The 13,379-nt window shown below is 30.6% G+C and overlaps 5 protein-coding genes across 6 annotated transcripts in view; 2 read left to right on the forward strand and 3 right to left on the reverse strand.

The window, feature by feature from the left end:
• Positions 1-947: 947 nt before the first annotated feature.
• LOC108750529 (single-stranded DNA-binding protein, mitochondrial) lies at positions 948-1,827 on the reverse strand. The gene is made up of 4 exons (XM_018490013.1): positions 1,680-1,827; positions 1,493-1,583; positions 1,235-1,351; positions 948-1,147 (listed from the first exon to the last, which is right to left on the reverse strand). The coding sequence occupies exons 1-4, from the start codon at positions 1,689-1,691 to the stop codon at positions 948-950; spliced, it is 420 nt and encodes a 139-aa protein (XP_018345515.1). The 5' UTR covers positions 1,692-1,827.
• A 3,024-nt stretch (positions 1,828-4,851) lies between these two features.
• LOC108750438 (T-complex protein 1 subunit theta) lies at positions 4,852-8,065 on the reverse strand. The gene is made up of 5 exons (XM_018489875.1): positions 7,871-8,065; positions 7,057-7,359; positions 6,268-6,912; positions 5,423-5,863; positions 4,852-5,243 (listed from the first exon to the last, which is right to left on the reverse strand). Exons 1-5 carry the CDS (start codon positions 7,928-7,930, stop codon positions 5,055-5,057), a joined length of 1,638 nt encoding a protein of 545 aa, XP_018345377.1. The 5' UTR covers positions 7,931-8,065; the 3' UTR covers positions 4,852-5,054.
• A 797-nt stretch (positions 8,066-8,862) lies between these two features.
• Positions 8,863-11,766, forward strand: LOC108750794 (phosphatidylglycerophosphatase and protein-tyrosine phosphatase 1). Of its 2 annotated transcripts, none has more exons than XM_018490534.1 (5): positions 8,863-8,930; positions 10,548-10,690; positions 11,071-11,151; positions 11,263-11,502; positions 11,586-11,766. In XM_018490534.1, the coding sequence occupies exons 1-5, from the start codon at positions 8,915-8,917 to the stop codon at positions 11,712-11,714; spliced, it is 609 nt and encodes a 202-aa protein (XP_018346036.1). In that variant the 5' UTR covers positions 8,863-8,914; the 3' UTR covers positions 11,715-11,766. The 2 variants fall into 2 exon arrangements, with proteins under 2 accessions (XP_018346036.1, XP_018346037.1); XM_018490535.1 differs by lacking the exon at positions 8,863-8,930 and adding an exon at positions 9,840-9,892.
• LOC108750793 (mitochondrial GTPase 1) lies at positions 8,892-10,568 on the forward strand. The gene is made up of 2 exons (XM_018490533.1): positions 8,892-9,892; positions 10,548-10,568. The coding sequence occupies exons 1-2, from the start codon at positions 8,915-8,917 to the stop codon at positions 10,566-10,568; spliced, it is 999 nt and encodes a 332-aa protein (XP_018346035.1). The 5' UTR covers positions 8,892-8,914.
• A 26-nt stretch (positions 11,767-11,792) lies between the features above and the next one.
• LOC108750792 (alanine--tRNA ligase, mitochondrial) overlaps positions 11,793-13,379 on the reverse strand; it is a 4,629-nt gene continuing 3,042 nt past the window's right edge. The window contains exons 9-12 of the mRNA XM_018490530.1: positions 12,904-13,299; positions 12,473-12,829; positions 12,212-12,395; positions 11,793-12,106 (exon numbers count right to left, since the gene is read on the reverse strand). Coding sequence (XP_018346032.1) covers positions 11,873-12,106; positions 12,212-12,395; positions 12,473-12,829; positions 12,904-13,299 — 1,171 coding nt within the window. The 3' untranslated portion in view covers positions 11,793-11,872. The remainder of the gene's footprint in view (positions 12,107-12,211; positions 12,396-12,472; positions 12,830-12,903; positions 13,300-13,379) is intronic.

Consider the following 13,379-nt stretch of genomic DNA (forward strand, 5'->3'; position numbering starts at 1 on the left):
CCTACGACTTTTGATTACTGAGTTATCGCGGATTAAATAAAAGAATTATTTTGACTTTAATTGCTCATAACTCCCTTAAAAATTGTCGTATCGTATAATTTAAAAAAGATTTTTAAAGCTGAAACTTTACTCTATCAAGATATATTTATATTGTTGGTAAGAAAGTAATTGCGGTTTTTACTGATAGATGTCTTTTAAAAAAACGCGATGACTTTTTACCTAACCTAATATATATATATCTCTCTTTTCTCTTTACAATCATGTAAATAATTTTCACATGGACAAATGTCGGACAAACAGAAATGTTTATCCGAAATGTTTATATATAAATGAATAAATATATATCTATAAATATATTTATATAAATACAATATAATGTATATATAATATATAAATATATTTATACATATGTGTTCTATATGTATGTAACAGCGCATATATGAAGATATAATAGTAGTGCGAAACAATGCATATACGTCTAAGATTGGAGAAGTTTATATATCGTTTCGCGTGTATAAAACATGTAAAATTTTAGAAATTAGAGCTGTTTTATTATATAAGTTGTTATATGAAGAATACATGAAATAATGAATGTTGTAAATATAGACTTATTTAGTTATTAAGACAGTACGTATACTATTCTTTCAACATCCAATAAAAAATACAATCTGTTGAAAATAAATTTTTTTTTTAGACACTAATCATTGATATATCTAATTTGGACACACCAATATTTATAGATTTAATTGTATTTAATTAGAGTAAGAATTCTATCAACAATATTAAATTTAGAACATTTGAAATTCATCAACAAAGATACATTTTATGGCAAATCATTATTACGTTATTCAACTGCCTACAGATTGCAGAATAAAAGAAAATATCTTTTAATTTTATTGAAAAGGAAAATATATATAGAAAAATATATAGCTTACATATAAAACTTTTTATTGGAAAAATATTATATCGTCTGCTATGATAGATGTAGCAAGAACATTTCTTCCTTCTGCATCTTTAAATTCACTGTAGCTTATCCTACCATTTATCATTATTCGTTGACCTTTCTTTAAATATTTATATGCAATTTCCCTTAAATTAGGTTTAAAAACACATATCTTGTGCCAGTCTGTTCTTTGCATAAATTCACCTGGAAATAAAAAAATACTCCAATATAATTATTCCTATAACATTATTGCATACTTTTCCAAAATTAGGTTAGGATTGATATATGTACCTGATTCGTATTTATAATTTGTATGTGTTGCAAGGGAAAATAATACAACTGGATGCTCAGAGCCACGTTTCTGAGGATCTGCTCCAACCCTTCCAAGTAATGTTACATTATTTACACCTATAAATAAAAAGAAAACTATCTTAAAAATAATAGCATTAAATTTCTATTATATGCATAAAAGTAGAAATGAAAATGGTTTAATTATAAATATTCTCTCTTAGAGTTGCAAATAATTCCCTAATGGCATTGAATATTTACACTTTTCTATAGTTGCAGCCTCATTAATTTCTTCCGCAAAGTGTCGTACATTGTTTAACCGGGCAACTTGGTTGCGTACTTGTAAAATAACCTAAAAAAATAACGCATAAGCACTTTGTTATTCATGTGTTTCATTCTAAAATGATTTCATATCTTATTTGTGTAGAATGACGGCTGTAATACTCACTGTGCGAAACATTGTGACAATTCCAGTATAACTTATTTATTATCAGTAAAATTTTAAGTAAATGGATAATAATGCGGTAAAGGTTGTATAAACTATATACAGAGAGAAGTCTGAGAGAGGATATGACAGCCCAAAACCTGTAATCGCAAAATGCTGCCGCGCACTGCCCTCTGACAAAGTGAATGTAAACTGCATAGCAACATTCACTTTTCTTAGGATACATCGTCCATTTTTCAAGGCTGAAGATGTATAAATCGATATTCAGTTCATATAATCGTGTTATATGTAGCACTTTCTCTCCCTTTCGGATCTTGCATCATTTATTTGAATTTTTCATCTCCGCATGCTTTGAGACGAGATTCAACAATGAATCGTTCGAATCGTTAAAAATACGTATATGGGCCTTGAATTTTATCGGATGATAATCGATTTAGTAATTTTAAATTTATTTTTAAATTAAAATTTTGTTCGCATATATAGTAATATTTATATTAAGAAATTTATTAGTTCCTAGTTTTACAATGTTCAAGTCTTTTTAAATCAAAACGTTGTTGACTTAAAGATTTTTTTAATTTAGATTTATTTTTAGTCGTATATCTATATTTTTAATTTTGAATAAACGCGGCATTTGTGTGTGTGTGTGTGTGTGTTCGTATACTAATGGAATTATTATTATTATTATTGATAATTATTATAATTGATAAATGTTCATATTAATATTTAATCAATTTCATTAATATGATGGCTCTTTCGCGACGCGTTTGTGTTTCGCGCATCGTATAAAAACGGAAAATCTTACGTTTATTGCCAGCGATGTCAGTCGGCAGCACTCGAAGTATTTCTCATTGTTGTCGATTTCTGAAATAAAAATTGATTTAATAAAAGAATATATTTAACTTATATGTAACATCCAAAAATGTGACCGATCTTGGCTTTCTTTATCGTATTTAATGTATTACTAGATTAAAATAATAACTTGATTAAGTGGTTCATGGGTAAATCAATGTCTGAAGATCATATAAAAACAAAATGTATATCACAAAACAATAATAACACTGTTTAAGAGCCACTAGAAGGCAAGAGATCAAGTGATGCATATATGGCTCGCGGTACCGCAAAGAGTTATGCATCTATATTATCATTTTTATTATAATTTGAACAGCATTTATAATTGTATTTATTTTTTATTACATATAAAATACGTACATGTTTTATTAAAAAAGCGTACATATGATAATCTGTATGTAGGTACTTTATCTGCATACCTGTGTGTTTTTTATTCAGTTACTATTATTTATTAATAAAATAGTGTAGGCACGTATTATGAGTATATTTATTTAATAAAACGTTAATAAAATAATTAAACTAGTAGAATGCGCTGAGATTAACATTCATCAGAATTTGGATAATGTTGTGTATGTCTAAAAGTACTCGTCGTAGTCCGTTGAATTCAACTAAAAAATATTAAACAAATCTTTATAATATATATGCTATAATTCTTATAATATAGTATAATCTACCAAACATTATAGCTGTAAAATCTCGAATCTTGTCATAACAACTATAAATGTTTGATTTAATCAAAATGCATTTAATTATATACGTTGTCATCAAAATATATTTTTCATGCATTAAAGAAGTGGTTTATTATGGATTATACATATATCGTCATACCAATATTAAAGTCATCAAGAAGGCCAAAGCTGCACTATAGAACTGAAAAAATATATGCTTTCATTATACATAATAAAAATACTTATGTTAAATTAAAAACAATCAATACAAAAAACTTTGAATATGTAAATTAACAATGAAAAATATAAAAATGCAGTTAATTAAAAAATGGCTCCAATATTATAAATGCCATTTAGATATTTATGTAATTTCCAAAATTGAATGTAGAAGTATACAATTCTATTCTATATACATTATATTCTGTTACATGTATACATTCTATTACAAATATGCTTATACTTTCAATTAATATTGGACGTACCTGACAAACAAAATCATATCCAAAGTGGAAAAGCCCAATGCCAAATTTTACCTTTCTTTGCTTTATTTGCAAAATAAATTGAAAAATCTAATTAAAATAAACAATTGAATAAACGTTAGTTGTATACTACCTTTCATGAAAGTTCAGACATTAGCATAAATTCTATCAAATGGCCATATAAAAAATTAGGACATTACTATAAAACATCAATTATGTTAGATTGTTAGAAATCAAAGGAGCAATACAATTCTTTAAGTTAAATAACATTTTGTCATTTTTAATTTCAACATGCGTCAAAATCAATCAACTTTTCAGTTTTAAAATGTAAACAACGTTCATATTAATAATTAAATTTGAAACAAACTTAATTATTAATGTGAACGTTGTTTATATTTTAAAACTGTAAAATGTATTTTCTTAAGTTACATTATACAACTCCATTGTTTTAGTTAAGTTTACGGCATATTGATCATAAATGTTGTACTGAATTTTGTAGCACTAGTTTTATGCCTTACTACGCTGTAAAATAAATGTATTGAATTTTATAATACATTCAGTTTTAATTTTGTAATACATCCAGCCTTTCAAATATATGATATAATTGTTTTGATTGATTTTTTTGCGTTTTTTTGCAAGCGAGTATATTTACAAAGAATAGAGGACACTGATAAAATCGACGGAGATGATGGAAGGCCTTTAATTTGTTTCTGCTAAATAAAACCTTAAATATATGACAGTATATAATTGGAAAATTTCTAAGTGTATTCAATGGTTTTATAATATTATTTCGAAATTTATTTCGAAAACTACTTTTTGACTTTATATATATATTTACAGATCTATTTTATGTTGAATACTTTATCATCCATACAATAATTTGATTTTTTAGTAGCCGAATAAATGTTGCTATATAGATTCTGACAATTTTATGCAATTTACCAAATTTTTTGCAACATATTTATTTATTATTAATTATACGATCCTTATTTATTATGTTAATTTTTCTTTTTTTATATTCTATCAAATTAACAGAGAAAAAATGGTACTGGATACTATATTTATTAACAAGTTTATTTAGTACTTGACTTAATATCCATCCAATACATCTATTGAATCTTAAATTAATACAATATAAAATTAATATAATTTGAAGTTCAACAGTTGGATGAAAATATAAAATTATAGAAGTTCTTGCCCACCTCCAAAAATGAACAAGCATGCAATAGAAAGTACATTTCTTTTCTTTCTAATTAGGTGAATTAAACAGAGACACGGTGTTTATTTTTTACTCGCTCTATTCCAATGACTTTTTCAGAAACTAATAATGTGTTAATAAGACGTATGAAAGTTTACAATTGTGCCGTCGATTCGTTCACTTATTAATCGTCTTCTTCACGAACGCCTCCCGCTGGAACTTTCGGACCGCCCGCTCGCTTTGCCATAATGATTTGGTCTACATTGAGAACCGCACACGCCGCACCGACCGCATATTTGATCGCCCATTGCTTTGTCAGATACAAATCCAAGATTCCAGTCTCGATGGTATCGATCAAAGCTGCGCTCTCACCCTGCAAAAAGAAATATAGAATTAAAGTAATCATCCATATAGACGTCATAGATTTCAAGAAAGACAATTCTAAAATCACCATAAGAGTTAAAATAGAAGGGAAAGAGGAAGGCAGGAAGGAAGGGAGGAAAGGAAAGAGAAGGAAAGGGACGACAGAGAGAAAGAAAGAGAGAAACATACATCGATATCAAAACCGTAGTTCTTCTTTCCTTCCTTGTGTGCTGCATACAATTTCGATACGAGTTCAGACGCGCGTACACCGCTGCTCTCGGCCAGCGTTTTCGGGAATATCTCTAAGGCAGTGGCGAATTTGCGTGCGGCATACTGCTCGAGACCAGGTAGCGTATCTGCATACGCCGCCAGCTGTGCAGCAAGCTCGATCTCCGTAGCACCTGCACCAGGAACAAATCTACCGTCTTTCGTAATGCCTTTGAAGGTGTTGATACCATCATCAATTGCGCGCTCAATATCATCCATATAATTCTCGGTCGAACCACGCACAAGCACGGTGCTGACGCGGCTCTCTGTTCCCTCCAGTTTAAACACTACCACTATAGTGTCTCCCAATTCGTCTATGTATACCGTATCGGCATATCCCAACTCTTCTTTCGACGGAGGTACCTTTAAAATAAATTATTGATTATTGTAATAGAATATTTTAAAACATTAGGTCTGTTTTTCATTTGAGCACTATACTGTACTAACACCAATACTCATGGTAAGTTCTTATAATGAAGACAGTCTTAAGTATAATCTTCAGATATCATTATTTAATCACAGGGCTATATTAGTATCTTAAAACATTACTTAAATCAGTCTTGAAATAAGAATAGACTGTGAATACCGGCCTTAAATTTTCTTGCTTTTATCAAATATCAGACATATATTTATTTTACTTTAAATTTCAAAAATATACACTAATTAAGCTATAGAAAATAGACCTCTAATTGCATATATATCAGATGAAGTTATGCAAAATACTAAAATGTCTAACGGAATTGAGATATCAGGGCCAATAAATTTACCAGTTTTGACAGCGCAGTAGCACCGACGGTCTTGCAAAGTCGCCTGATGTCAAACTTGCTTGGGATACGAACAGCCATCAGATTATACTTGTTCATATAGTGCAGGGCCATGTTACCGAATTTTCCACCTGACACAACAACTTTGGCGCCACTAGAAGCGATTGCCTTGATCTGGTTTTCTAACAGCGATTCCTCACCACGCGAAAATTTCAATAACTCATCGGCTGTTTTAATCAGCACTGTACCTTTGGTCTCAGTCTGAATAACATCTACAGCGCAAGTGTATACCACAATCTTTGCTTCGGTTTGCTTTGTGACATCTCCTTCCACTTGACGCTTGAATACCATGCCTTGCATTACTTGAGAGTTACTTAAACCACCCCCGAGTATTTTGCAAACTCGTATGTTGTCAACGTTAAATGTTGTCTTCTCTGGCAAAATAGAGATACAAGCCTTGGTGACGAAAGAAGCAAGGATATCCTCGTTTCCATACTGCTTGCTCATAATTGTGCTCCTGATTCCTTTCTTCACTTGTTCCTCGTCTCGTACATCTTTTACTTCATGAACAATTAGAGTCGGTAAAATTTCAAGTGCTTTATTCAAGACATTCTCATAACCTTCAATAATCTCTGAAGTTGTGATACCCTGTAATAAAAAAATTAAAATATAATTTATTTCTATTAAATGCACATATTTATCATATTTCTGGAAAAATATTTTATATTTCAAATAAAAAAGTGAATACTTTACTGGTACATCGATGTAATCAAATATTATAAAGCAACTTACCAGACGAAGTAATCCTTCTGCTGCATGAAGCAATTCTCCAGCAAAGATGATAACAAAATTTGTTCCATCTCCTACTTCAGCTTCTTGCATTTTTGATGCCAAGACTAATAACTTGGCAGCTGGATGCTCCACTTCTAATTCATTGACGATTGTCACTGCATCATTTGTTACAAACAGCTTCTCAATATGATTAATGACCATTTTATTCATGCCATTAGGACCATATGCACTCCTTACAGTATCAGCAAATTGTTTGCAAGCTGTAATATTCCTGTAAACTGCTTCTTCGAGACCCGAAAAGTACTAAAAACATAAAATAACAAATTTATCAAAATCAAGCGGCCAAGCTGATTTTGATAAGTAAAAAAAATATAATTTTCCATCTTGAACAATTCTTATATATATATAAAATATTGACGTCACACTCAAATAACCTATTCTTAATATTTTATTTTCTAAAACAAGGCATAAACAGTGCAAAAAGTTAAAATCTTCATTTTTCTATGCATATAAAACTTGTATAAATTTTCAAAAGTCTTAACAACGTATACACATACGTACAAAAGTGATTCATTCTCAATATATTATTTAGTTTGATTTTCTAAAATAAGACAAGACATAGGTATAGTTTAATGTAAGTCGCCTTTTGCTCATATTGAAGATTCTCGAGTACTCCGAATTCCTAAAATATCCATAAAAGGCAAGAACAAGAGCCGATCCCTTCCTCGTGTATCTTTCTCCGGGAGCAAGCGTCGTCAACGGAATCGCGAGCCGGTTCATCGCATGCATAATCGTGAAATGAAATGTCACTTACACGAGCCCCATCCTTAAGCATCTGCGCCACGCCAGGCGCCTTCGGTACGTGCATAGCCATTTTCGTTGGAGATTTCGAAAAACCGTCTCTTCGTGTGACACCACGTTTTCTCGTTTCGTTCTAAACAGGATGGAAATTGGTGGAGATGGACTAGGATGACCAATCTTCCATATTATGAACGAGACATTGAAAAAAGCGCCTCTAGTAGAAACTGAAGTCAACTAAATCAATGTGGTGTCTCCTATATATTATTATTGTTATTATTTAAGATGCCTTTTCAAAATGAACCACATAAAAATTAAAGATACTCAATCATTGAAGAATATTGGTGTCAATTTTAATCACGTGATCTTTTTGACGCTATGAATGAAAACCGAGCGTTTTAATGAAATTATATTTGTTGCACTTTATATTTTGTATCTGATACATATCGTATTTTTGTTTCGTATAATCCTCCCTCTTTTATTTTTCTGTAATTTTATAAATTGTGTATTTGCGTAAAAATATATTTCGAGAAGGGAAATCATTGCTCAAGTTTTGTTCCTTTTTTTTAATTTCAAAGATTTTTTTACTACATAATAAATTTTTTGTCTACATAAAAAAAATAGAAAAGATATAAATTTTGAATCATAATACAAACTTCTCTGTTATAATTTATTAGTACTGTTTGAAGTGTATAGATTTACAGGCTTTCATGAAAACGGACGTTTGCGCGGCTCGTTATTCTGATTTTGAACAGCCATAAAAAAAATCCCGCGATAACCTACAACCTACTGTTGGCATTTATCTCGCATAACCTTTCGTGCTTATTATACAATTTATTATATCTTTGCATTAATGTCAATGAATTGAATTATGATATATATTTCTTTAGACAAATTTTAAAAGCTTTCTAGATATCTGAAGATATTCAAGGTACATCATTCTGTTCTTCTTAACGAATGTTTCAAAAGTCCTTGACAAGTCACGTCTTCCTATGTTTTAGAATTTATCAGAAGGGATTATCGTTTGAGGAACGTAGCGAAAGTACACCGAAGCCGCGGCATGACGAATACTGGAGGTAAAGTAGTCGCCAATCTGCGACAAAAGTTCATGTCGCCAAAGGTGTTGCGATGGTTTCCTGGGCATATGACGAAGGGTCTAAAACAGATGCAGCAGCGATTGAAAAAGATCGATTGCATCCTAGAGGTTCACGACGCTCGGGTACCGATCTCTGGACGTTATGCAGACTTTAGCAGGACTTTGACCGGCTTGAAGCCACACATACTTGTACTAAACAAAAAAGATCTAGCCGATGAGAGATACACAGACAGTATAGTCTCTACGTTGAACAAAGAAGGACTGTCCAACATAATCTTTACAAACCTGAAAAATCAATATTGCAAAGGCGTGAAGCAGATTTTACCTCTAGCCAAGAAGTTGATATTAAATTCACAACGTTACAATAGAATGGAAGAAGAGTCTTTCTCCATGATGGTCATTGGTGTACCCAATGTTGGAAAATCCTCTCTGATTAATTGTTTGAGAAACAATAATCTTCACCTTTCGGGCAAAGCTACTCCTGTTGGCGCAACGGCTGGTGTCACTCGAGCCGTATTGACTCGTATAAAAATATCAGAGGAGCCTTTAATGTATCTGATTGATACCCCGGGTATCCTAGTTCCTTCCATTAATGACATTCATGCTGGTTTTAAGCTGGCTTTAGTGGGATGTCTGCAAGATCATGTAGCAGGATCGCATCTGCTTGCAGATTATCTACTATATTGGCTGAATAAAAATGGCAGATTTGAATATGTAGAGAAATTAGGTTTGCTAGAACCAAATGACAATGTGTCATATGTACTCACGTTTATTGCTGCAAAGTTCGAAAAAACCATGAGAATAAAATCCTATAACAATCAGAAACAAGTCATGCCAGATTTAAAATTCGCAGCGGACTACTTTATTAGTTCATTTAGGAAAGGAGACTTTGGATTCTATTGTTTAGATATAGATTTACTAGAAACCTCACAAAATTGGAAAGTTAGTTTAGCGTAATAATAATTGTCTATGTAAATATTGTATATTTATTTATACAAATAGTTTTTAATTAAATACAAGTCTTTGTAATTTTACATGACATCTGATATTTGAATGATCCTAAATGATAAAATAACCTTGAGGAAGTTACTTTTCCGCTACATCACATTATTTTTTTAAATAAAATTGAATAACATCGATTATTATTAAGATACTGAATTTTATTTTGAATTTCTTGTCTAAAAAAATTCTTTTATCATAAATTAACAAACTGATAAATGTAAGTAATCGTTAGATAAAAAAAGAGCATAATTGCATCAGATATTGTCCCCACCAGTTTTACGTCCTGTTACTTTCTGTAACTGCTTTCCACGAAAGTAGGACAATCGTTTACTACGTCTGGAAGACTCTTCTTCCATGTCTTCGTTCATTCATTGTGTTACCTTTAAAATCTACACGGGAACATATTGTACTATATTATTTTATGACATGAAATAATCGAGCAATTAAATGGACTGACCTATTTAAAAGATCGTTATATCAATATCGCGGGGAATCTCACAAAAGCCTGCAAACAAACTTTCTTTAAATTTTTCAAACTCTCAAAGGCATTTGAATCGTCACTTGAGCTAACGCTTCTCTCGGAATTGATTTTTAGCAAAAATGTTTGCGAGGGTAACGTTTTATCCAACCTTGCTTTATAACGTCGTTATGGAAAAAATTACGACTCGGAATTGGTACGATAGAATAGATGAGACTGTTATATTGGGCGCCTTACCATTTCGACGAACAACTAAACAGGTATGGTTTAGTAAATTTATTTTTGTAACAAAATTATAAATCAAAATATTTTATATATATTATACAAAATCACAGTAATATCTTGCATTTATGCCTTCACAGTTTTTTATGTTTTTCTTATATTATCTTATTTTATCTGCGTTTATTTTTTAATAATGTCATAAAACAGACATTATTACAATATTTAATGTTTTAGTTTAAAAATGATTTTTAATTTTAGTCTATAATACCTATATTCTTCTATGTAATAATATACATTAAGAATATGTTAGAAAACATATCAATTATTTAAACAAATAAAGTTCATGCGACAACCATTAAATTACACATATTCAAGTAGTGTTATACAATTTATATTTTACACTTCTTTTTACTTTCAGTTGATAGACGATGAAAATATAAAAGCTGTTGTGTCTATGAATGAAGATTACGAATTGTCTTTATTGTCAAACACGGAAAAGGTATGTGGTTAAATAAAATTTAAATTTAGAAAATGAACTAATATGTTGAAAGCTAGTGCAAAATGGAAATATATATAGCTTGATATAATAATACTTCTTTTCTCCATCTAGGAATGGCGCAGGTATAACATAGAATTTCTACAGTTGTCTACAACAGACATCTTTCAAGCACCTTCGCAGGAAAAATTACAGGATGGTGTAAACTTTATTAATAAATTCCGCAATGTATCAGATAAAAAATTAGATAATCCAGGTACCGGCAATAATCGCAAACAACATGGTACAGTTTATGTTCATTGTAAAGCAGGAAGAACAAGAAGTGCAACATTGGTCGCGTGCTATTTAATAACAGTGAGATCATATGGCATAATTTCAATGCAAAACTAAGAGATTTTTAGTCATTAGGTGGTGAAATATTCTTTTCGTTTTTCTAGAAAAATAATTGGACTCCTGAAGAAGCGGTTGATTATATGCGAACGAAAAGGCCACATATATTGCTTCATACAGCACAATGGTCTGCGCTCAAGCAATTTTATGCGAAACATGTACAGCCTACGTCTTAGCTAAAACTTTTTTATATATTTGTTGATGTTACTTTATATAAATGAAAAGTATAAATAGATAAATAAAGACTAATTTATTTAGATACTACGCTAAATTACGTATATATCCATTCAAATAGAAAGAGTGAAGAGATAAAATGCAGTATAAAATAAATCGTTCACTGATTTTTATTATTAGTAAGCTCAACTTTTTTTACGTGCGCAGATGCAAATTTGGTAGCCTCTGTAATTGCTTCTTCCATACGTATCTGAAAATCCTGTGATACTTTTGTAGATTTCATACTTGCGACCAATATAGGTTTGAATCCCTTGATAGGTCCATACTCTGCATTAAAAATTTGAAGGATGATATTCATCCAAGTTCGTGCATTAAATGCACTAGAAGCTATTTCCTAAATACAATAATAAGAGTTTTTTTAAATTGTTTACGTTTTGATATATATATATATATGATCTATGTTGAAATGTATATGTACAAACATATGAATAAAATATACCCGTGGCATGGAACATCTTGCTTTTACGACTCCATTTGTACATGACAGAACCAAAATTGGCATCTCAGAAAAGAGAGATACAACTTCATGCAATGACAAATATGTAGGATTTTTATTCAGACAATACACAATAAAACAAGATGACGAATCCATGGCATCAATGATTTCACGAGTTATAGAATCTCTATTAAAAATTATTATTAAGTATTATTCACAATTAAATAGATTACTTATGTAGTATGTGTATATAATATTACATACTTTTCAATTTCTTTCTCTCGCAGCCATGCTATCTTGCTTAAATTCTCCAGCTGTGTCAAACATTTGTCTTTAATCAAGTAAGGTAATGGTACTTGTATATCCTGAGCATTAATTTCTTGTTTTATTCGATTTAATTCTGTATTAAATAGCTCATATGTGAATTTGCCACTTCGTAAAACGTCTTCTAACTCTGCAATCCTTTGACATATATTTTCACCGGCTTGTTTCATACGTAGAGCTCCCGGACCAACAACAGCCTTAATAGTGCGTTTTGTTGCTCCCTTTGAGGTATATGTTAAAAAACAGAAGTGTTGCAGTACATCAGTATTATGTACATGCGTACCGCAACATGTTTCCCTAAAAATACATCATTGATATTAATATAAAGTTTAGTTCAGAAAATTTGATGTTTAAAATTCAGATTCACTAACTTTGCTCTTAAATCATTAGTATTAATTTCAACGATTTTAATGTCTGTGTAAGGATATATCTCTCCTGGAAGTAACATAACATCATTTTGCTTTAACAGTTCGAGCGAATTCACAGTTTGCACAGTCGTTACAGCATGAGACTGTATGACATTGTTAATACAATCTTCTATTGTCTCCATTTGTTCTAATGTAAGTTGTTCGCCTAACGAATTGAATTGAAATTTTAAACTATCCATATTGACTGTACATCCACGTTGATAAATTACTTGCATAACTTGCTTTAAGGCTGCATTTAATAAATGTGCTGCTGTATGATGTTTCATCGCTCCGATACGAATATTTGATTCTATATTGACTAGACAATCATCGTTTATTTGTAAATGCAGTTCCGATATACTAGAAAACAGATTTGTATATTGATTATGAACTTTTTACAATTAAATTAAAACATAATTATATATATATATATATATATA

The sequence above is a fragment of the Trachymyrmex septentrionalis genome, unplaced genomic scaffold (genome assembly GCF_001594115.1).
Source record: "Trachymyrmex septentrionalis isolate Tsep2-gDNA-1 unplaced genomic scaffold, Tsep1.0 scaffold37, whole genome shotgun sequence".
NCBI classification, from domain to species: domain Eukaryota; kingdom Metazoa; phylum Arthropoda; class Insecta; order Hymenoptera; family Formicidae; genus Trachymyrmex; species Trachymyrmex septentrionalis.